We start from the raw sequence: 26,100 nt of genomic DNA, 5'->3' as shown, positions 1-26,100 counted from the left end.
CTGTATATATATATATATATATACACTTTAAATATAAACATATTTACTTTTTATTTTGTGTTAACATTACAAAATTATAACTTATAAAATTATTAATTATAATATATAAATTTAATTATCTAAAAAGAAGTTATGAGATTAGAATAGCTTTAAAACTTAGCTATTTTTTTAATTTTATGTAATTAAAGACAAATTCATATAATTAATTAAATTAATTCATAAAACTATTATTATTAATTACCTTGTAATGTCTTTTAATATATTTACTTTATATATATTGGATTCATTTATAAAGAATATACTTTCCATTATATATATACTAAAATACTTTTAGTGTGTGTATATATATACACACTTTAAATATAAACAAATTTACTTTCTATTTTGTATTAACATTGCAAAAATTATAATTTATAAAACTATTAATTATAATATATATATATATATATCTTTGTTTATATAAACTTATAATATATAAACTTAATTATCTAAAAAGAAGTTATGAGATTAAAATAGTTTTGAAAATTAATTATTTTTTTTTAATTTTATATAATTAAGGACAAACCCATATAATTAATTAAATTAATTCATGAAACTATGATTATTAATTACCTTGTAATGTCTTTTAATATATTTACTTTTTATATATTGGGTTCATTTATAAGGAATATAATAATTATTATATATATACACTAAAATGCTTTTAATATATATATATACTTTAAATATAAATATCTTTACTTTTTATTTCGTGTTAACATTATAAAAATTATAACTTATAAAATTATTAATTATAATATATATATATATATACACACTTTATAGTATATAACTTGTAATGTCTTTTAATACATATATTTTTATATTTTATATTATATTTATTTATAACAAATATAATTAATATTATATAAATTAATAATTACTAAACAATAAAATAATATTGATTTTTGTAATTTAATAATAATAATAATATATTAAGAGTATAAACCCTAACCACTTTTTTCTTTTCTTTCTTTCTTCTCTTCTTTTCTTCCCCTAACTAGCCACTCATTCTTTCTTTCTTCCCCCAGCGAGTTGCTCATTCTTCCTTTCTTCCCCCAACCAGCCATTCTTTCCTTCCCCTAGCCAATAGCTCCGATCCTCTATTATTGTTGCTCCATTGTTGGTACCCATAAAGAACATTTTAATTTTTTTTATTTTAATCGAGTTTTAAATAAGTTAGGATAATTATAGGTTAGTAAAAATGTATTATGGTTAGGGTTAAAGTAGTAATTTTTAAAATTATTTGAGTAGTTAATAGGATTCGAGTATTTAATTTTTTATAGGGTTAAGATTCAGGTACTTCTAAATTAACGAATACCCTACCCGTTGACAACCTTACTTATCAGACCTAGCTCAATCTCAAGCTTTTCAAGATTTCAACTGGGCTTGACCCAACCAATGATGCCTTTCTTAGGTCGTAGGCTTTTATCTATGTTTGAACTAGATTTTGAATTCAAACTCAACCTAGTTCTCTCTAAAAAGATTATTTTATTAACAAATAATAACATATTTTCACAAATTTTGATTATAAAATATTAAAAAATTAAAATTAAATAAATGAGTTGGTCACCTTTTCTCAAATTTGGCTTTTAAAAAGACTCGACTTATGAACATCTTTACACCATATTTTGATAAGTTAATGTTATTCTATACGCATTTTAAGAATTTAATCATTACCAAATGATATGAAAGTAAAAAATAAATTAATAAATTCAAAGATATTTATTAATATAATATTTTAAAAAAAATTTAAACTATTTAAAAAATTCTTTTATTATATTTAATTAAGTTTTTTTTTTATTTTTATTTTAATCAAATAAATTCTTACTACTAATGATTGACTTGTTAAAATGTCACTTGTTATGTTTTTTATGCCACTTGGCGCTGACATGTTATAACGGATGATGACGTAAATTTTTTCACCTTTTACATTAGTGTCATGGATATTAAATAACAAATGATATTTTGATTAATTATAATTGATGAACTATTAATCATAAAAACTTATTTGACTCAAAATATAAATATAAAAATTTAATTAAATAACATAAAAGAGTAAGGATAATGAGTATTTCTTTGAAAATCACTTAAAAAGTGACGTATTTTTTATTGATCTCTTTATACATAATTGGTGAGAACAACATAAGATGACATCAAAAATACAAAAATCCATATATAACATAATTTGATTATCTCAAGTTCAAGTATTATTTACATGATTGACACATAAGATTATGTTTCCATAAACACAATTGATCTACCAAATTAAATTTTTATAACAAATCATGTTTAATAAATTTGTTCATTTAACAAGGAATCACATGTTTTTTAAAATATCCCTGTACTTATATATATGAAACCAATCACGTCAACGTCATACCATATAAAAATAAAAATAATCATTTGTTAATAAAAAAATTATTTAAATCAAAATAAAAAAAAGACATATTTCAAAATTTTTAAATAATTAAAAAAAAACCTTAGCAATATGGAAAGTGGAAACGAGAGCGCAGCTTCGCGTCTGACGAAAGCGCCTAGCATGCCAGCCTTTCGCGGCCCCACGCCACGCAACAAACGCGAAACGGCAAAGTCCATCGCGTCTGGTATCTTCTTCGGTTCCTGAATCCTTGTATTATATATGAGACTGAGAGGAAGCAAAGCAGATCGTTTTATTGATTAGAAACCAGATTTATTTTTATTTATTTATTTTATTCATAATTGAAACAAAAAAGCCTTAGTCGATAAGTAAGCTGCTTTGTGGCACGTCGACGCGTCTTATCCTCGTAATCAAAATGAAATAAAATAAATTTAATTTAATTTCTGGGCAGGCAGGTCTAACTCCGCTTCGTCATCCAACAGGATCACATCCAATAAAATTATAAAGTTAATCCCAGATTAGACATCCTAATTGGGAATTACTTTTCCTCCTCTTGCAACCTTGCATAAATAAAATACTGAACCCCCTTCACTCTGTTTCAAAGTTCTTTTTCCCTAACCCCGTTTCTGCTGTGATCTCATCCATTTCCGCCATGTCCGTGCTCGATTCCTTCTTCAGCAAGGGCTTTAAAGCTGCTAAATGGTAATTTGATTTTGTTTCCGCTGTTTGATGAACCTCTTCAATTGTTTCTTTACGTAGTTATTTAGTTGATCGAATTTTTGAAGATTTTAGCTTAATTTAATGTCAAAAGATTGATTGTTTTTGGGTGGCAAAATATGCAGCAAAACTCTACTCAAGTTAACAATTCCGCGGATAAAGTTGTTGAGGAATAGGAGAGAGATTCAGATTAAGCAGATGCGCCGGGACATTGCCAAGCTTCTTGAGACTGGTCAAGAAGCTACTGCTCGAATTCGGGTATGTCATTACTTTAAAAAAAAAAAAATTATTTTGGTTTATTAAATATTATTTAGTGAAGTGCATATAGGTTCTTGATCATCCGAATTTTGCCTTTTTTTTTAGAAGGTAGTTCATATTTCCTGATAAAGAAGTTGATAGTTATTAAGAAGCAATGCCTGGATTTACATTACAGGTGGAGCATATAATAAGGGAAGAGAATATGATGGCTGCTCAGGAGATCCTTGAGCTGTTTTGTGAGCTTATTGCCGTCCGTCTTCCTATCATCGAGACTCAAAGGTTATTGCTTTAACTTTCTACATTCTTTTTTATTGTTTCCTTAATCCTTTAATCTTTTTTCTTTTTTGAAAAATGCTACAGCACTACATTCCATAAACCTAGTAACTTGTACCGGACTTAAACACTCAACAGATGGTTCATGCTTAAGGATTTACATTCAAATAACTATAAATGAACATCAAATGACAAATATCATTAGACTTGATTTTATACGACCACAAATTCTGTTGTAGCAGGTGCTTTTGATTCCAGTTGTAAAGCATGCATTCTTGCCTTCTCTCTTTCTTTAATTGACTCACACTCCCATATTTGCCCAATCCAACTTGGATGGCAACAATTAATTGTAATCTTCTCTATCATTTGGCCATGCTCAAGTAAATATGTAACAAAATCCACATCAATTTTAAAACCTCCAAATCCTACCACCTCCACCACTTTAAGACTCAATATGGGTTTCCCTTAACATTACTAGCACTATGAGCATGATTGTATGTAGAAGATCTCCAAATTTTTAACTCCAATGAGAATTTGAATTTGCATTCCAATTGCTTTGGTTTCTGAATTAGTTTGGTAGGCAGAATTTTGCAATGCAGCTAGGTGGTGATGTCAACTTTATATCAGATTTAGGTTGAAGGATGGGGCCGGCTATTTGTAGAAGGTGGTTTTGGAAGTTGAGTGAAAATTAGTTTGACCAAATTGTTCAGTCTGAGGATTGCATCAATAAAAAGTAGAGTAACTTAAGCCCTAGGTTCTGTGGCTAAAATAAAAATATCATATTCTAAATTTTGATTTAAAAGTATCAATTTTGTTGAAACTCTTGACTTGTTACCCTTTATGTGTTTCAACATATTGTGGTTCAATAAATGAGTATAAACTTTGATGAGCCACTGATGCCTAATGTTCTGCTTTTATAAGCCTTTTTAGCTGGTTACATATGTTATGCAATTCTTATAGTTCAAATAGCCAGCATCCTGACAAGTAACAACCACCCCAACTTCCTTGTGGGAAATGAAAAGGAAAAGCAATAGAGAAAGGAGTGGAAATTGGGGGGAGGTAGTAGGTGAACTGGCATGGAAACATGGCTGCCAAAGTATTATATTTGGTATGGTTTTGAATGTTTGACTCAATAAATTCTTTATAATCGCCATGTTACCTTACTCCTAGGCATTGCCGTGCCAATATTAAAATTTGGAGCTGCCTTTTGCAATTGCATAGGTGAAGCATTAGCACCACTGCTTGAGCTCAGGTGCTTTTTGATCAAGCCTGGGTTGTTATTAGTATGTGTCACTTAAATAATGTAGAAGCTACACTTAATGCTCTTCATTAGAAGCACTTTTACAGTGGTCACCACAATGCTGTCATTTTGTCCGCTTGTTGCTATGACTAACTTTGTTGGCTTAGTGAATCACATTGTGCCCAAAATGCTGTGTTTATTTAATTTGGATCTTACATCTTTTATATCCTTACACAAGAAGTTGACAAGTTATAAAATTTTTGAAGTTGCTAAAAAAAATAGTTAAAAACACACTGCATTTTGTAGAATGAAATCTTAAAGAGTCATCCTTTTTTCAGGGAATGTCCTCTAGATTTGAAAGAAGCTATTTCTAGTGTCTGTTTTGCTGCACCTAGATGTGCCGATCTACCAGAGTTGCTGCAGGTTCAAATGCTATTTGCATCCAAGTATGGGAAGGAATTCATATCAGCTGCAACTGAGCTGAGACCAGATTGTGGTGTTAATCGTCAGGTATTATAAATTTTAAGGTTGAGTGCGTATTGTCGCTTTGTATTGTTATTCTTCCAGTTGATATCTTTTTTGTAAATTCTAAATGCAGTTGATAGAATTGTTATCTGTACGAGCTCCTTCACCTGAAGTAAAGTTGAAGCTTCTGAAAGAAATTGCTGAAGAGCATGAGTTGGATTGGGATCCAGCTTCCACTGAAACTGAGTTTTTCAAACCACATGAAGATTTATTGGTAAGTAATTTTTAGACTGTGTTTACTCTTGTTCTCTGTTCCTGTCTCATTAAACATGCCTTTTCTTTGGCAGAATGGCCCAACACAGTTTGTCAGTGGGTCTAAGTTGCCCCTTCCTGCAGAGAAACATGATGAAACATTAAATTCTGCCACTGATCATGCCCAAAATGAGCAGCCTGATTCTGATTCAGACTTTGAGCCCTTAGATTTTCCTGATGTTCCTAAGGTGTCATTGCGGCCAAGTGCAAATGCTGCATCAGCACCAGCAATTAGTCCACCGTCAGCAGCTGCTCCAGACCCTGAAATTGATCATGGATCATCTAGACATTTTGGAGCTCCTGGATATGTGTTACCAATGTCACCTTTGGAACATGAGACAGTGATGGAAGAAAGTTCAGTCACTAAAGAAAATGAAATGCCCAATGATCCAGCTGGAGCCAAAGAAAATAAACAGTTTCTGCCATTCATTTCTCCCCCATCAGTATCTTCATCAATTTCTGCAAGACCAAGCAATCCACCATCTGCTATTTCAAAAATAAAAATTGAGGCTAATGTTGACTTACAGGATGTTTTAGCTGCTGCTCAGGCAGCTGCTGAAACTGCTGAGCGTGCGGCAGCCGCAGCTCGATCAGCAGCAAGTCTTGCACAGGTCCGAATTGCTGAACTTACTCAGAAAAAGGACCAGGTCACTGAAAGTAGCAGCTCTGAGAACCCTTTCCATACAGATGTCCCTCATCAACCACCTAGTACAGAGAAGCCCAATTTTGATCACCAAAACTCTTTTGGTGATCCAGCCGAAGTTTTATACTCTCCAGACTCCCATCATGACCAGGAGCGCCAAGGATCAGAGGTAGCAAATCTTCCTTCACTTGACAAACTCAAATTGGGTTTTGATTCACCAGTTTCCAGTGATCATGCTCTTGAAGGAGACCACCCTCAAAAGCAGCCGCAGAGGTTGCCTTCAATGGATGATGAATACTTCTCATATCCAAACCTTTTTTCGTCACAGAAGTCAGACCTTGGTTCTGGTGGTTCTTTTAAAGATAATTCCCATACTCATTACTAAGCTTACTCTCCCTCTTGTCCATCTTATTATCTTTAGGCCTTTCCTTTGAGTGGATTTGATTTCCAACAGTTCTACCATACAGTATTAATCTTTTATTATTGTTATCATTATTATTTGTAAAGTATTGAGGTTATCAAGTTTCCCGAGTGTAAGTTGCGTATCATGGCTGTCCTGGTACTCTGCGATTGTCGCATAAAGAACTACCAGCTGCCCTTAGAAGTTGAGAAGCTTTTGAGAAATCAACTGATGTTTACAGATTTGTACTTCGTTTTTAACTGTTAACTATCAAAACCTACCCCACCGAAATTTCCTAAGAAAGGGTAGTGGAAATTACTCCCAATTATTGAATGGTTGTGAGGCATGCATTATAAAAGTGATGGTGGGGAAGCCGAATCCCATGAGGCAGGTGTTGCAACTAGTGATTTCAAAATACAAGTACAACAAAGTTTAAACCGTGCAAGCTATGAACATGCGCTGCCATTCAAAGGAAAAAGGAAAATTAAATCCCCTAGAAAATTGCATGCAATGGTATATCCCAAGACCCCCTTTGGCATGCCACAAACTGTTTGGAAGAATTAAAACCACGAGGAACATGAAGTGCAAATATGGGTTAGGCTGCTACTGTTTTTGAAACATCAGGGGGCTCAGCTCAAACTGCAGCAGAAAGATACAAATTGCACCTCAACAAAGCTGACTCATATGCACAAATGTAATGAATACAATGCGGAATTGGGCTTACAGGAGACATAAATCAGGATATGGTGTCATTAAATAAAAAAGAAAAAAAATTATCATAAAAAATAACTAGTAAAAACTTTTTCCCTCTTTTTTACTGTAGCTATGCCATGTCACCTTGGACCGGATAACTCAACCGCATGCAGATTGTCAGTAGAGTCAACGATCCAGTCAGAATTAGGATGAGGGGCAAGTTCCACCTCCTGCCGGAGAACTTCCACCTTTTGCCACTCATCCCACCTCTCAGCCAACCCATCTCCTTCAAGCATTCTCACTACTTCTGACATCTTCGGCCGGTCCATTGGGGAACCTTGTGTGCATAGCAAAGCAACCTGGATTAACTGCTCTACCTCAGATTCTACATAATTGTTCTGTAGATCAGGATCAACTAGCATTTCCAACTTCTTCTCCTTCAGAAGTCCTTTGACCTGAAAGAATAATAGTCAACTGAATCAGCTAAAAGGAAGCAGACCACGAACCTATTGTTCTATTTATTTATTTAAGCAAGCATGAATCCCTGGCAAGAACTTTGCAAGGTGTCTAAAGACAACACTTCCTTCTGGCATCTATTGGCAAGAAGGAATAGTTCTTGCAACCTCATAATTTTTCTAAGCAACTTTATTTTATTGACCTTTCCATATCTGATGCATTGCAACTCAAGCATGCAAAGCCTAAATAAAGATACAACTGTTTCTTGACTTTTAGGAAGATTCATTTCTCTTGCATATAAATAAACAGGCTCAAGGCTTTTACCAGCTAGGCTATCCTAGTTTGTTTTATCATTCTGCAGGGCATCGGAATTTGAACTAGGATCAATCCATCGAGTTTTCACATAACCCAAGGATCAAGACATGACTAATATTGAGAATTGGGCAGGAATCAAGGCAAAAACTGAACAGTAGCTAAATTAGTATTAAAGCAGATAAGGGAACAGAGTAAGCAAATCAGTGTGATGACTAAGATAGTCAAAAGAAAACATCATGTGCATACCCAATCAAGCAACATGACATCATCGTCATTTGCAAGCCGAGCAAGATCAAAGGCCCGCTGTCCAGTGATAAGCTCCAGAAGCATGATCCCATAACCAAAAACATCAGTTTTCTCTGAAGATTTGCCAGTAGAAAGATACTCCGGAGCAATATGTCCAATTGTGCCACGTACAGCAGTGGTTACATGGGTATCCTTATAGTCCATAAGTTTTGCCAACCCAAAGTCACCAACAACAGCTTCAAACTCCTCATCCAACAAAATATTTGCAGCTTTCACATCACGATGAATGATCTTTGGGTCACAATGATCATGCAAATAAGAAAGACCTCTAGCAGATCCCAATGCAATTCTCTTCCGTGTTGGCCAATCAAGCGGAGGTTGTGATGGAGGGCGTTCTGTAAGAATGCATCAAGAATACAAGAAACCATACTCAAGATGAAAAGCAAAATTATATGTTGCACAGATTCTAATCATAACAATTTCAATAAATGAATCCCCCACCCCACCAAAAAAAAAAATTGAGGAATTGGTGCACAAATGCTTGTGGGCTTCACCTCTTAGGCATGATGCAACACTTCCATTAGCCATGTAGGGATAAACAAGCAACCGTTCAGTTGGAGTCATACAAAACCCACGCAGCCTGAGGAGATTCCGATGCACAGCCATGCTGATCATCTCCACCTCTGTTTGAAACTGTAACTCTCCACCAGGTGTACGCTCTTCTTTCAATCTTTTCACAGCCACCAGTGAACCATCAGCTAACCGTCCTTTGTAAACCTTACCAAATCCACCTCTACCCAGAATGTTTTTGTTACTAAAACTGTCAGTGGCAACTTGTAGTTCTCGCAGGGAAAACCTCTTAAGCTGCCCCAGATGGACTTCTGGATCCTCCTCCGCTGCAATAGATGTAATTTAAACTGGTGAATATTGTAACTATTACCCAAACTTGAACCTTTCAACCAGTGAAATTTCATTTATAGCACTAACCAGGTACATCAAAGAAAAATTCCTGAGGTTTCCGCCGACGCCACCATGCAAATGCAATTGCAGGAGCAGCAAACAATAAGGCAGCACCTGCTGCAACTCCTCCAGCTATTGCACCAGTGACACTATTCCCGCCTAAAATATGATATGATGTAAAAAAATTAGAATGCCCAAAGCAAAGCATAATAGCTACTTCCTTTGCACTAACCATGAGTTACCACAAAACATCTTTTTGCACTAGAACAACCAAGGTAAAGCATCAAATCAGAGGCAATTTCCAAACAAACAAAAGTCTTCATTGAAAGGCACTATTGTTAATTACATCTCATCAGAATCAAAGTTCATAATGATACAGTTCATTCACTTATGGAACTAAAGCACTGGATGTGCAAACTGGTACTCGCCCAGAAAGGCAGGGACATTACTTTCAGCTCATTTGCTGATTTGTGCATGCCACGATATTACAGAATATAGTGGGAATAAAATGCTAAGCAGAGATTGGCAAATTATAAATTGTCAAATGGAACTAAAACAGTCTACATGACAATGAGAGTAGTAAAAATATACCACACAGAAAACCCATAAAAGGCAGTTCAATAGATTCTAAAGCTATGACATGAAAGGAAGATTACTTGGTGAAGAAATTGGCGGTGGTGGAACAAAAGGAGGAGGAGGAGAAAAAGGAGGAGATCCTGGGCAAGGGCGACCGGTAACCGGGCCACACAGATCCAAGTTGTTAGCAAAACTGCATATGGAACAACAAACAACTAAGCATGATACCCAAATTTTGTCAGCCAAAGAAAGCGGCATTCAAATCACAAAAAAATAACCTGATGGGAGTGAATAGTGAGAAGGAGCCATTATCAGGAACCTCTCCAGATAGACGGTTATTAGATAGATCCCTGCATTTAACAGTGCAATTTGAGAATACATAACTTTTGCAATCATTATGATGTCTCAGAAGAGAAAAAGGGGGCAGAGTAAAGGATCATGACATAAGAGGTAAGGTTGGCACTCACAGTACTTGAAGTGATGTGATATTAGTTAATGACATAGGAATCGGACCGCTCAAGCTGTTGTTATTAAGCCGGCTATCGTCGCACAAACATTTCAACAAGAAAAGAAGTTAAGATCTAAACTGATGAAGATTATATTAAGCAAACTTTCCCCTACACCAGCTGTATATAATCACACTTAAACATGAAAAGCTCTTTTTTTAAGCATCAATTGCTCAACCAGTTTCATGCATAATTGTGAGTGATGTTTGGAAATTTACAAAATGCTGAACTTGCAGACTCATATTTAAAGGTTGAAATTAACCGTGGAAATTGTTGTATTAGCTTTTAAATGTCAAAGAAGTTTCAACTCCTCCAGGATTACTTTTAAACTGAAAATTTAACTAAACAATATGCACTGAAAATTTGACCAGACAGTTATAATTGATGAAGAAATGCAATGCAATGAACTTGTATGTGCTATAGACAATATCAAAATATTCTTACCGAACACTAAAGAGAGGGTTACCATCTTATACTCGATTATTTACTTAATACCAAATACTAGTAAATAACTTGTTTCTACTTGTTTAAGTATAGCTCAATTTGTGTACCAGGTACATGATTCTAAAAATAAAAACTTAGATTCTTGGTATGACATGCAACTCAACATGTAATAAATCAGTTGTACCAAAAAAGGAAGCTGCAAAGCAAATATACTTACAGGAATCGCAATTTTGACAGCCTGCCCAAAGACTCTGGAATAGGACCACTGAAACTATTCAAATACAGATCCAAGCTCACCAAGCTAGTCAAATTCCCAAGATCGCTAGGAATTTGTCCACTTATGTTGTTACTATAAAGTTCCCTGGCATAAAAATATACATCTCAATGGGCAGAAGAAATGTAATGGAATACTAAGACAGGTAAACTGTACAATAACAACCTAATACTTGGATTTGGATGAAACCTATTTTATTCAAAGTCTATAAGAACTTGGAAGACTTTCCCCGGAAACCCCTCATACAGTATGAAAAATGTTCCCTTGTCGTGCTCAAGATAAACAAACCACCAATTCAAAAAGGACATAAGAACATTGTTATAGTACTATCTATCCTCCCACAAAGCCCACCAGAAAGACCAGCTCAATAACTAGACAAGAAGGTATGACTGGCTCAAAAGTAAAATATAAACTAGCTCCACAATGCATGTTAATTCCTCTATACATCTTCACCTATAGGATTGTGTAAGATGGACTCCTCATTTTGACAAGTGAACCTATTTCCATTTAGTAGATATGCATTGCAAACTTTCTAATCCTAGTCGATAGCTGTTTACAAAGCTCATGGAAAACCCTTGTTTAGCAAAGCATCTTTACCAAACCATAAACATGAAGATCATAATTTGACTCCACAAGGAAAGACAATTTTTTTGTTCATCACAAATGGTGTGCCTCAATCTGGAGGTAGCCAACATGACCAACCCCATATTAAATAAATAAGTCCCTACTACAGTTACTCATAGACAGAGTGATTTCAGCAACCAGTCCAACAGAATCAACAATTTTAAATTTGGGTAAAATACCCTGACCCCCTTAAGTTTTGATCGAAATTACACGGAGGTCCATTAGTTTCCGAAATGGATACTCCACCCCAAAACTACAAACATCATTAACAAAAATATTGAAAAGACTTAAATGCCCTTTCATTTTTTTATTAATTTACAAAATTATTATTATATTTTTAATAAAAAAAAATAGGGAGCACCGATCAGGGCTCCCTAGGGGGGGAGCTCTGGTGATCCCCAATGGGGAGCCTTTTTTTTTAATTAATAAAATAATAATAAAATTATATAATTATAATTATAAAAATTAATCAAGGGTAAATTTGTCTTTTTACCCTTACCACGTCAGCTGATGGAAATACTAACAGCTGGACCTACATGTCCAGCAGAAAATATTTTTTTGGGGCAGAGTGTCCATTTTGAAGACTAATGAATCTCCGCGTAATTTCGATCAAAACTTAAAGAGGTCAAGGTATTTTACCCTTTAATTTTTATATCTTTATTCCACTGGCAAAGGAAGACTGCCATTGTACCATGTAGAGGAATTATAGGTTAGCCCTTTCTCAAAAATATAAATTGAATATGTAAAACACATCTGATAAACTAAATGAAGAGGCTGTGACCCTAAACCACTACCTCTTGTCGAAGTAAATAATGAAGCTTATTTAATGCAACAATCCTTATTGTGAACTATTTCTTCCTTCTGTTAACATGGGGAAAGTTAGAAACAGCATATGGTTGTTTACTCAGAAGAAAGAACATAAAGGGTAGACCAATTATACAGATGGAGAACAGCTAGAACTATCAAGGCAAAGCATGACTTACAAGTACTGCAAATTCTTAAGCAAGCCAAGCTGTGGTACGAGCTGACCAGACAAAGCTGCATTGCCAAGATCACTGAACAATGACACAGAAATAGACATTACACAAGTAATCCTTTGCAAAATCAGTAAAACATATATTACAAGTTATAACCAAATACTTAGAAGACATCAAAGAGCGAAAATGCTTACACTCTAATGACACTATTATCATTGTTACATGTAACATGAAACCATGTGCAGGGGTTGACAAGGGTAGGATCCCAACTCTGCAGGACATTGTTAGGATCATTCAAATTGGTCCTTAGGCTGTGCAATGCATCACCTGTTTCAGGAAGAAAGTAAAGATGGTAACATGTTGACATTAATTAATAATACATATGTTAAGGTATATATAGCACAACCAAACCAGCTACAATCAGAAAGCATACTAATTTCCACTCAACAGAAGCTTTAGCAGGTCATTTAACAAGCAGAAAACATTGTTGCCTGAACATGCGTAAACAGTTCCACAGGAAACAGTACATGATATCAACTTTATCATACTTAAACAGTTCCAACAACAAAATTTTATAAATCTTACGGTATGAGGAATCAAATGTAAATAAAAAACGTTCCAAAATTATCCATTTGATCAATACTTGACCAAAAGTAGAAAAAAAAAGGACAGAAGATTCTTTTTCAGTAAACTGTGTGAGTTTAATGACTTCATGAACATAATAGATCTGTTATTAAACCAGCAAGGCATGTAAAAAAACAATTCAAATTGTGCGAAGCAGCATGATTCCTACAGTATCGTCAAGTCAACATATTTTGTACTTGAAAGTACGCAACTGATGTGAACAATTAAATGTCATAATCTGAACATTTGACAAAGGCATCCTAGAAAAGGCATTTTCCTAACACATATTCTCATATCATCCATATACCCATTATAACCAAAGTCACAAATTGTGAAACTATATTATATAATAGTATTTGATTTACTACAAGGATCAGAATCCATAGAACCAAAATAAGCACTTCTAACGTAAACTTCCAAAAGTAAAACACAAAAGAAAAGGAAAAGAAACACTCCAATCATCAGGAAAGCAAGTATATATTCTAATTAAAGGACACTCATTTTCAAACAAAAAAACCAAATGATATAACAAAATATCAGAAATCCATTTCGCAAAAAGAAGAAAAAAACCAACAAATGTTACAAAAGAGTGAGGATCAAACTCCAAAAACAATTGAACACACAAAGAACAAAAATGGGTTGCTGCAAGGAACAGAATAGAAAAACCAAAAAAAATAATAAAAAATATTATCACCTTCCACATTAGCAGAAATAAGCCACAGAGGATGGAGCAGCGCAAAGATCAACCAAACCAAAGCCAAAGACTTAACCTTTTTGCTTCCTCCTTCCATTTGACAAACCCAAAGAAAAAAAAAAGCTGAAACTTTTTTTTTTAACCTTTTGAGCTTCTCAATCTAAATATCCTTAGATCCAAACAATAAAGAAGACCCCAACAACACAACATTACAACAAAAACCCAAAAACCCTAGCTCTCAAATCCCACCATTACCGCCCAAAAATCTCCTCAGTCAAATCCCTTGCTTTGATCCCATTCCCCTCCATTGAAAAGCATGCCCCATAAAAGGCAACCAACAAAAACATAAATACAAAGAAAAAAAAACCCAAACCAAAAATCGTTTCTTTTTCAAACCTTTTCCTTTCAGCAACTTAAAAAAAATAAAAGAAAAATAAAAAAGAAAACAAAAGAAATGAACTTTCCTTTTTGTGTTTCTCTTTCTAAGTTAAGTGAAGAGAGTGAGCTTGAGAGAGAGAGATTTGCTTTTTTATTTTATTTTATGTTATCTTTTTTTTTTTTTTGTTGGGAGAGTGAAGCGTGCAGCAAGAGAGGTGACCGAACGGTGCTGACCGTTGCCCGAACGCAGTCAAAACGGGTTCGCGCTATATCGTGGAAAGTGACATGACTTAAGGCTTCGAGGGTCATTTGGGAAATTCAATTCCGTTTTTCGGTCAAAATGTTGGGCTGTGGAGTCCCCCACTTCTTGCCATGTCAGATTCGGTCCTAAATCATTATTTCTTCGCATGTGTCTCCCTCCTCTGTTTTTTTTATTTTTATTTTTTTTAATTCATAATTTTTTAACTCATTATTTAAGTATAAATAATAATCTTATATCCCTTAAGGTTCACTTTATTAATTTGTCAATTTTATAATAAATAACTTTAGGTTTGAGTCTTCTATGTGACTCTTAATTATCATTAGCATCCTCGTCTATAGTTTTAACTCAAAATTATGTTTATTTTTTAATATAAAGTATAGTACGATATTGATAATTATTTATGTCTCTTTTTAACTAATAACAAACAATATTGAATTTATTTTTCATAAAAAAACAAGGAAAGGAAAAAGTTGCAATGGCATGTCAAATGTCAATTAAGGGTAGAGGTATGCATTTCCCTTTGATTTAACTTGAATCCCAATAAACTTTTGAGAAAGAAAATAGTTGGAACATAAAGAAGGCCCAATTTAGAAAAGTCTAGTTTCCCAATGAAGTCATAGTTAAATTTAAAAGAGAGCCCTAATGGAGTAGTAACTTGATAAGGTAAACTTTAACTCATGTAGAAAAATGGAGTAAATTAGGCCTAAATTTAATAATAGTAAGAGAATAAAGCTATTTCTAACCAATGAAGTTGACTTCACTTTGGTGTGATCTCCTTGATTTGAGCATTCCTTATATGGGTTGTAACTTATGAAAGGGAAGATGATGGAATAATCCTTCCTTTTTTTGTTGCACTAATATGTCAAATGCTTACTCCATATTATTAGTATTCGTTTAGGTTATCTTGTACTAATATGTCAAATGCTTACTCAATATTATTAGTATTCATTCAGGTTATCAAACAAGTAAGGCATTCGGTAATTTTGAAATACCCCACCTCGAACCTTATTAATAAGTAGGTACATGAACCCTGTTATTATTTGGTTACTTTTAAAATTTTCGACCCAAACCCTACTACCTTGTTCACTACTCGTTAATCATCCGAACTCATCTAAATACTTCATTGTGCAAAAAAAATTTATTAATCTTTTCATGGGTATCTAATTACCCGAACACTATTTGATACTAATTATATTTTACATATATGCAATTCATTAATAATTAAATTTATAAAAGAAAATAAATATTAAAATTCAAAAAATAATTATACTTATATAAATAATATATAATATGTGTATATGGGTATTGGGTACGGATACCCCGATAATACCTTGACATTAACATAATAAGATATTGGGTATCCAAGGGGTGATACCCATATTCTACCTAAACTTGAAACAGATAGTAAACTTGCTACCCATATTCATTTAAAACCCGAAAATAAGGTACATGTACCTTATATAATCGAGTCAAGTACCTAACCAATTGTCGTCCTTAACATTGGTTAAGTAATTATTTGAAGGTAAGGTTCTAATTACTATGGTTTGACTAAATAATCTTTTAACTTTGATAACTTTTCTCCAATCACTTCTCTTTGCCTATGACATGATGATAATCCTTAAGCTCTATCCGTAACACAATCCCAAGAGTATTTTCAAATAAATTACAACTACATAAATATTTTCTACCATCACACTTGTAAATTCAATAAATCATAATAATTAAATCAAAATTATTACAAAAATTGAGTATTTCAATGGTTAAAATCTGAGTTTTTACTTTCAAGATTTTAAATTCAAATTTCAATATAAACTTGATCAAATTTAAAAAACGAGAGTATTAAAAACTTTAATGAATATAAACAAATACTCAAAATTATTTTAATCCTTATGTTAACTTATATAAAAGAAGTATTCAACTTATTTCTTTCCACAAAAAAAAAAGTGTAACAGTATATTAACAACAATAGTAAATAATGCCTGAAACAAAAGGTGTGATGACATTTATGATATTCTTAATAATGTGTCATGTCGCATTCTCTCTTGTTAGGTTTAAAGTGATAGGGGGAATAATTATTTACCCTTTTGTGTGACCAAAAAGCATCAATTTATTTAAAATCATTAATGTGACTAAATTCAATCCACTTTTGTTTAAATGAGCATGCCATTTATGAATGACATAATGTGACTAAATTAGCTTATAGAATGTGTTATTAATTTGGTACCAAATTCAAGTTGTCACGAATTCTACGACAGTAAAAATAAAATGATTTTTAAGTTTATAAATAAAAGTCTTTCTCTACTTATCAAATATATATTTTTAATTAAAAGTATTAATCTGTGACAAATAGTATCAAAACAAACCTTAAAAGTCAAGATAGACTTACAACAGTATAAGACTTATAATGCGATTTATAAATAAATATGAACTTTCCTTCACTTAAAAGATATATCTTTTAAATTAAAAACATGGACGATAAACCTATTTATAACATAAGTAACTTGAAACGAGCGATGGGCCCACCCGTAACATGAATAACCAGGCTTTTTGTATTAAAGAAGAAAGTAAAGTAAGTGTGGTGAGATTAAATAGGTTCCTGCCAACATAGAAAAAAAAAATAAGCAAAAAAAGTGGGGGGCGTGCTTAGAATTAATTAAGTGTTTGTTGTCTTTGAACGGGGTGACTGTGACCCTTTGATCAAAACTGGGAGAAACATCCGGCATTTTACTAATTAATCCATAAAGTCCAAATCAAGAATATTATGTGGGACTAACAATTACTACCTTTTTATAATTGCACATCGAATTTGTTGACTTTATATTATATCAATACCACACACTCATAAATATTTATCAAATCAATGCATTTTGGGACTAAATAACTAAATAATTTTTTTTTTTATGTAATCATGCAATTACGTTGTAGACTGATCAGCTTTGAATTGTTGACTTTCATAATGACCACTTTTTTTTTTCTTTTGGAAAAGTATACTGTTATTTGTTTTGTTTGCTTATCATACAATTAAAAATTATCTAAATACCATTTTGAATATTTAGTTTAGAAGTAATTACGTGTATCACTCCCTCAAAAATTTAGATTCGAATTTTATTTTTAAAATAAAAAAATCATTATATATACGGCTTTCTTACCATTGGCACACAAGTATTTTTTTTAAATTAAAATTACTTAATATAAAATTTGAAAAACTCTTAAATTATTTTAAAAAAATTAAATTAAGCCTTTATTATTCTATTGTGTTTAATCAAATCTTTGTATTTTCATTTTGAAGCAAATAATCTATTATAACTAATGACTGACTAATTGTCATTAATCAAAATGACACTTATTATTTTATAGCTATATGATGTTAACATGGATGGTGAAAATATCACATAACAATGTCATCATGCCTTATTAACACACCACATCATCATTCAATCTGATATAGAATGATAAATAATATTTTGACTAACAAGAGTTAGTTAACCATTAGTCATAATAGTTTATTTGATTAAAATAAAAATATAAATGATTGATTGAATGCAATAAAAGCATAAGGATTTTTTTTGAATTTTTTTAATTGATTCAAAAACTTTATTAAATATTATACCTTTATAATTTTTTTAAATGCGAGATGAAAATTTTTAGTAAATAGTTGCATATTTAATTGATAATATTTAATTACGTGTGATATCTTAATTTATCAAATCTTGACATGAAAGAAGATATTTATTAAAAATAATTTCTTGCTACTAGGGAAAAACTTTTAAAAGGAAATGTATTAAACTAGAGCACATTTGGGACTAAATTTGTGTATTTAGTGATGCATAGAATGTACTCTTACATGAGATTGAAGCATGGGTATATGTGAACATTTGAGCATTAATGAATCCCAAATTAATGAAGTGTAAGGTTAGTGGCTTCATCATAATACTCATTGCCCCTTTTTCATATGTTTGACATTTTCATAAGTCTTAATCATGGAGCATGGAAAAAGATTTTTTGCTTTTATGAGATTTCACTTGGAGACTTCCGTTAATACAAATAACTATCTATCAAGTACAAAATTACAAATTATAATTTATCCATAAAAAAGGAATATTAATACCTTTTAGCATTTGCTTATTTACAAATCAAACTAATACTGTATTTAGCAACTTTTTCTTTTGTTTTTTACTGGATAATCAAATGTTATGGAAACAAGAAAATAAATGCAAAGCCAAAAAGAAGAAAATCATCTTATATAAACAGCTGAGCTAAAGGATTGACAAGTGTTTTAATAAGATATATCGATAAAAATTAATAAATTAATCAATTATTAAATGAGCACGGATCAATTTCTTAATCATGTCGTGGAATTTAAAATTTTTTTATTATTACATAAAAAATAATTAAAAAATAACCATTAATAACAGCAACATCAATCATACAAAATTTTAGTTTTCCTTTTGGCTTCAATAGTCATAGCCTTTTTTTTTTTCTTCTATTTTAAGGGGAAAAAAATCTCATAATACCCACACCAAGAAGCCAATAATTCAAAATAATGTATGTTTGAGGTTTTGATTTCAACAACCAAAGTCCGAGTCTCTCAGTAAACTCTAGTACTATGGTGAGTACACTATATATTCTTTATGAGAATCCCTTTTTCTCCACAAGAATGATTGATCATTTGTGGTCTTGTGGGTGGGACTCAAGACTTCTGTCAATGGCCTAGAACAATACCAAACAAAATGCTATAATTCAAAGAGGGTTGCCAACTTGCATTCTATTTGTACACCTTTTTCTGTTTTTTTAAATTAGTATATTAAAATAATTCCTTTATTGGGTACCCATAATTTGTGAAAAATTTTCATTTTGCATAATGAAATGTAATTTTTTTTCAAACCATGGGTAATGAATATTTAAATTGAAACCAAATGAACAAAATGCATACTCCCTCAATTCCAATTGTTTAACACATATTTAACTCATCACAAACATTAAGTAAAAAGGTTATGATCATTTGCAAAAAGGGATAGAAGAGAATGAGGGTAATAATGATAAATAAAATTTTTTTTGCCAAGTTGTAAAACAACATTACATTTATTTTTGATTGTAATGTGATTCCCTCTATCGATTGTAATGTAATATTACATCATATTATTTTTTCTTTTATCAAAAACTTTAAAGTAATTTTTTCATACACATTGCAAGAAATGTGAGTAATTTTTCTCATACAAAAGCATTCAAAAATGGAAGGAAAATATAGTTTTGGAACTTCATGAAAAAGAAAGATGGAAAAAAAGGGGATAAAAGAGTATGATCTTGTTATATGTGTAAATTTTACTGTATTAAAAGTAAGTGAATAAAGAATCTGTCAAAAATCTCATACTTAAAATGTGGGAAATTAAAGGATAAATATTTGAAAACCCCATGGCTCATAGTCATGGCTGATATTTTGACCACTGAAATTAAGATATTTTTGTTTTGTGCTCTTCCATGTAGGGCAAATGGAGGCCTTTTTCTTCCATGGTGCATCCCCAGGCCTGAGCCAATTGTGGGAAACCAAAATTGGTTTTTGATTTTTTTCAATTAGAAAACACCAAACAGTCACTGTCCTCAGACATTTGTGGAGGGGACCCTCCCAGAGGAAAAAGGCCAGTGCCTTTTTGTGAATTGTGAAAGTATGGAGGAAAATTGGTCTAATTCATGTGTCTTTACACGTGTTCAACTCCTTTGTCCTAATCCCTTCCCTTTGTTTGTGTTTTCTTTTGGACTTTGGGGATGAGGTTACATTTCACTCCTCCTTGTTTAATTTTTTAATTATTTTTTATTTTAAATTAAATCAATTTTTATAATTAATAATTTATTAATTTTATTAATTAAAATTTTATTTGTTATTTTATATCACATGACGTTAATGTGATATGTTGGTATGTTATAATAGATGATGACATGACATGTTGATATGATATAATGATATGATTATGTGACATTTTAACCCGCCTCACACTATAACAAATTTGATTTAAGATAGTACATTTTTAAAGTGCAATATTAAAAATATTTTTAATAACACTTTTTTTATAAGTTTTATAGATTTGACTAAATATATATTTTTAATAGGATTATGAATAAAATGTAACTATAGAGATTGTATACATTAACAAAGACTGCATATTTTTATACTGTTACTAAATATGAAAAAAATGAAACTAAAAGTTTAAATAACTGCATTTTTTAAGATTTATTATAAAAAAAATATGTTGTCTAAAAAAGTGTAATTAAAATCTAATTTTCTTATAGTGACGTTAACAACATATGAGTATAAAAATGATAAGTGGTTGTTTTGATAAATGGCAATTAGTCCACCATTAGTTATAAAAATTTATTTGATTAAAAATAAAAATATATAAACACAATAAAAGAATAAAAATTTATTTAAATTATTTTAAATAATTCAAAAATTTCAAAAATTATAACTAATAATAATAAATATGTTATAAAAATAAAGTCATTCACAAGGAGAGGCAAATTAAGCCATTTCACAATATGTAATGCACTTGCAAGACAAGTGCATACATGAAGGATTTAGTAGCTAGAATGGAGTAGTTGTGATCTTGTATGGAAATACTACAAGTCCAATTTATTATGGAATTATTGTATTAAAGTTTTCTGACAAAACAGACATTAATGATGCATTTACAGGAGTTTGCAGACAAAGGAAATTTGCTTTTTCTCTTGTCCACCATGGAAATTAAACTATTCACACAAAATAATATATCATGGCCATGGGATTAGGCCCCACATCATTCATGATATTTCATACAACTTGCTTTTTAACAAAGGGATAAGCTTAGGTACGATGAAACTGGCCCTAACTTCGCATTCTGTAGCTTCTTTGCCTTCATCAGGTCACCCAAGTTTCTAGCATCAAATTCTTAGAAAATACCACCAGTTTTCTGGATTTAATACAATTCACCTTTTAAATTAAAGGATTAAGTAGGCATGGCCCAATGATCCATGGGCTGGAAGCTTTTATTTGTTTATTTTTTGGAGTCAGTCCCCAAGCTCAGGTAGAAGGGAACTGATCTTGCAAGAAGCAACATTCCAAGAGGGACTCAGGATTCAGACGGATTGAACCCACCTCGGTTAATTGGGTGAGTCACCAATATTTTTTGGCTAAGAGTTGGGTTAAGGATTAAAATTTGAATAGTAAGACCTAAAATTTGGAGAAATGTTAAAAAGTTGGAAAAAGTATCTTGAATTATTTATGTCTATTTTTCACTTTAAGGTTCGGATCATTTAGTACATTCCAAATATATAAAGTTATTATTTTTTGTTATCCTTATATCAAGACATAATTTGAAATGTCAAGTGAGTTTATTTGATTGATTATTGCCATCATTTTTCCATAGCAATTGCGTGGGCTTAGACTACAAATGCAAATTGAAGGAATTTTTCTACTTACTTTTGTCCATGAACCAAGTGTACTTGATGTATTTATGGCCATTAATATGAGAAATTCGATTTGAGTTCTTTTTTTTTTTTAATTAGAGAAAAGGGATTGAAACTCTATTTTTTAAATAAAATATCATACACTAATTAATAAATTGAAGTACGAATTCTACTTAAACTTGCTTCCAAGTAGCCTATGTTTTCACGAAGGTTTTGGATATATGGGAATGCGGCTGCCAGTGATGGCACTGAATGCCATGGGATTGATTGCCATCAGGGCCAGAGTGTAATGCGAATCTGCCCCCCCTCCAAAATTTAAAAATTTTTTTATATATATTTTTTAATACTTTTCAAAATAATATTTTATTTAAAAATTAATAAAAATATTTATTTATTTATTATATATCTTTTATTCTCTTCTTCTTTCTATTATTATTATTATTATAATTAATTTTCATTTTCATTCTTTTTGTTTATATATTCATAGTTTTTATAGATTTTTTTTTAATTTCTATAAACTATCAACTATGTTCTTTTTCTTTCTTTTTTGTTATATACATTATATATTTTAATTGTCATATTTTTTTCTGTTATGTAAATTTTATTTTCTATGATTTTAATCTTTAAAAATTAAAAAATTATTATGTAATTTTTAAATATAAGTTTTAGTGTTACACTGTTGACTATTGCTTAAAATTTCATCATGTATCATTTTTTAATTAATTTGGATTAATAGATTAATTTGTCTTGTTTTGATTCTTTCCGTTTTTATCACAACTACAAAGAGAATCTTTTCAATAATGAAAATTATAAAAATAAGACTTTGGAACAAAATGATAACGAGTTTCTTGCAAATAATTTAGTTATTTATATTGGAAAAGACATCGTTAGGCTTTTCAGTATAAAGTTTTTTTTAAGAATAATATTGAATTAATAATTGATAAATTAGAATTAAGAAAATATCGTTAAGTACAACTTTTTGTAAAAATTATTGTAAGTCTGTTTTTTATTCCTTTTGATTTACTTGTTATATAAAATTATTGTCTATTATGAATCTTTTGATTGTTAGCTAAGTTTAACATAATAGTTTGAAAAATTTTTAACCTTTATTTCTTTTTATCCTTGACCTCTTCAACAAAATTTAGCTAGCTCTACCCCTGATTGCCATCTTCCCTATAACGTAGATGGAAGGTGTAAGTGGAGTCCCATTATCTCCCCATTAAAGTGTCGTAACGTGCGAGTCCGGGAACCCGACAGCCAGATGCGAGTGAAAATTCTAAAAATTAGGAGCCACCATAAATCTTTTTTACTAGGTGTGATTGGTCACCTATTGACTCGATTCTAATCGACGAGGCCTTAAATTAATTTTAAGTCCGCCGAAGAGAACCTTAAACTGGTCTACAATTTTCTAGATCTAAGCTCGGGAGTACAGTTACGCTCGGGGAAGGATTAGCACCCCCGGGACGCCCGTTCCATGAACGGTACCATTTTTTAGATTATCCTATTAGGCTTTAATTTTTAAGTTCACTATATTTCTTTAGTTATTATTCTCTTATTTTATCTCATATTTAACCTAAAATGGAGTGCAAGTGTGAGGCAAGATGAAATGCATGGCGTGGGATAAAAATATGTCGGACGAATAACCTTTTATCGAGGACGTTCTCTCGAATCTGCCCATCATACTAGTGGGATCCGGGGTGTTCTTTCACCTAGGAAATTATCTGAGAAACTCGCCTTTGCAAATTCAACGAATTGTTCCCATCATCGGGGTCATCGTACGTTTTCTTTTAAAATAATATTTTCGTGTATAATGAACCTAATACGAATAAAAGCCTTTTATTAAAGATGTTTCTAGAGCTCTCCCATCATACTGGTGGGATCCGGGACACCTTTTCACCTAGAAAACTTTTTAGAAAATATCCGCCTTCACAAGATCCTTAGAAGATCCCCTCATCGGGGTTTAAACTTGAAAACAAAAATATTTATATGCAATGATATGCATGATGCAATATGCATATGCTATGCTAATGCAATTGTCTATTTTTATTATTTAATTATTATTTTCATTTTATTATCATATTTTCTATTTTATTCCTTATTATTTTCTTTATACCTTACATTTTAATTCTAAATTTCTCCTATATTTTCCTTTTATAATTAAATAAATTATTTATGATTCTATGTTATTTTTAGTGAATTGAAAAACTTATTTTTTTTTATGATTCTTTTTTATTTTATTTTATTTATATTTTTATATTTTTATTATTATTATATTTTTTCGTAAGCAATCTTTTATTCAAACTTAGTGCCTCAAATCTTATTTTATATATCTATATTTAATTCCTTTTTTTCTTTGTCTTCATATTTTTTATAATATTTATTAATTCATAATTTATGCCACTTGAGATTTAATGCTTAATTTTAAATTAGTTGTTGTTTTAGATTTTTTTATTATTTAATTTTCTATTTATTTAATGTCATGTATATTGCATTTTCACAAATTAATTATTTACTATATATTCTAATTATTATTATTATTTTTATCATTTTTTTATCTATTGTTATTTATTTATTATTTTTATTGAGTAATTTTTGTATAGTCGAATTTTTTATTTATTAAAATTTCGAGATCTTGAAATCGAGGCTCTCCCATCGTACTGGTGGAGCCTTGATTCGAATTCCGAACTTAGGGAATATGGGTTCAGGATTGCGACTTCTCGCATCCCAACCGATCATCCCATCATCGGTATCACATTGAATAATATTTTCGTTAATAATTCTTTATCTTATCCTATTTTCATTCTCTCTCCATTTGTATAAAACTATCTTTTTCACCTAATTTGATATTTTTATATTTTGTTTCATCACATTTTAATTCTAGTTCTTCCTAATTTATTTTTCACTCCTATTATCTCTACATAAATTTTCATAGCTATGTATCCCATAAATATGTTCCACATTTCATCCTTTCCCACACTTATATTTTTTCAAAACAAATATTCTAAATCCAAATATGTGCATATATTATTAATCTAAATAAATCTATTTTTACCATTACATGTTTACTTTTCCCATATTTACTACTTAAATAAATTCATTAATCTTTTTAGTACTTAAATGCTTATCTATTTCTCTATATATATTATGCTTGGATCTGTTTTTATAGTTAAATAACTATTTTATCTGATTTTATTATTATTATATAAGGTATATACTCTTATATTTTTACCTACTCTCATTTTTTTTACCTTCATTTTTTAGTATCATTAAATGTACTATTTTTACCTATTTTTTTGGTTTTTTTAATATTATTTTTTTCAATATATATATTTTAAAAAATTTCTATTATTCTCTTAACATTTAATCATTTAATCATCATTTTTTATATGTATCTTTTCTTTTATTCTACCTAATAACCTACTAAAACTAATTTGTTTTCCTTCCTAACATTGGGCCCAGCACAACCACAAAGACCAAATCAAAAAAGCAAAAGATTTACCTTTTATGGGCTAAAAACGGCCCAAGACAACCAGCCCACTCCCAAAGCTTTGATCGGTCCCTTTTTGGCTCCAACACTTCACCAGCAAAATGACGCCGTTTAGGGATCTCCAAATGCTGCCTTTTTTTTTTTTTTCTTTTCTTCTTCCACCGCTTATCCCACTTTTTCTTCTATCTAAAAATCAAATTTCCTGACAAACCAAACAAATTCGTTTATCCCGCTCACCGTCAACATCTTTTCTTATGTCGGCGGCTCCCAGATTGGCGGCACCTTTCTTTGCCGCTCGATGTCGTTGGCGTCCCCCAACAGCTTTATGAAAAACTCTTTTTAGCAAATCCCTTTTTGCCAGCTGGGTTTTCCTCTCACAAAACCACCGATCGACTATATCTCTCTCTCTCCTTTCTATTG

At 31.3% G+C, this 26,100-nt stretch overlaps 2 protein-coding genes across 2 annotated transcripts; one reads left to right on the top strand and one right to left on the bottom strand.

Annotated features, from left to right (window-relative positions):
• The first annotated feature begins 2,749 nt into the window (after positions 1-2,749).
• LOC18593106 (Regulator of Vps4 activity in the MVB pathway protein) lies at positions 2,750-6,979 on the top strand. Its single transcript, XM_007020160.3, has 6 exons — positions 2,750-3,121; positions 3,262-3,394; positions 3,570-3,673; positions 5,246-5,417; positions 5,506-5,646; positions 5,720-6,979. The coding sequence occupies exons 1-6, from the start codon at positions 3,072-3,074 to the stop codon at positions 6,710-6,712; spliced, it is 1,593 nt and encodes a 530-aa protein (XP_007020222.3). The 5' UTR covers positions 2,750-3,071; the 3' UTR covers positions 6,713-6,979.
• A 326-nt stretch (positions 6,980-7,305) lies between these two features.
• Positions 7,306-14,620, bottom strand: LOC18593105 (somatic embryogenesis receptor kinase 1). The gene is made up of 11 exons (XM_007020158.3): positions 14,117-14,620; positions 12,993-13,125; positions 12,805-12,876; positions 11,141-11,284; positions 10,441-10,512; positions 10,252-10,323; positions 10,054-10,166; positions 9,425-9,556; positions 8,992-9,333; positions 8,438-8,832; positions 7,306-7,875 (listed from the first exon to the last, which is right to left on the bottom strand). The coding sequence occupies exons 1-11, from the start codon at positions 14,211-14,213 to the stop codon at positions 7,561-7,563; spliced, it is 1,887 nt and encodes a 628-aa protein (XP_007020220.1). The 5' UTR covers positions 14,214-14,620; the 3' UTR covers positions 7,306-7,560.
• Between the last annotated feature and the right edge of the window lie 11,480 nt (positions 14,621-26,100).

This window comes from Theobroma cacao, chromosome 8, assembly GCF_053813885.1.
Source record: "Theobroma cacao isolate CCN51 chromosome 8, ASM5381388v1, whole genome shotgun sequence".
NCBI classification, from domain to species: domain Eukaryota; kingdom Viridiplantae; phylum Streptophyta; class Magnoliopsida; order Malvales; family Malvaceae; genus Theobroma; species Theobroma cacao.
This window is presented reverse-complemented; position numbering and strand designations above follow the sequence as displayed.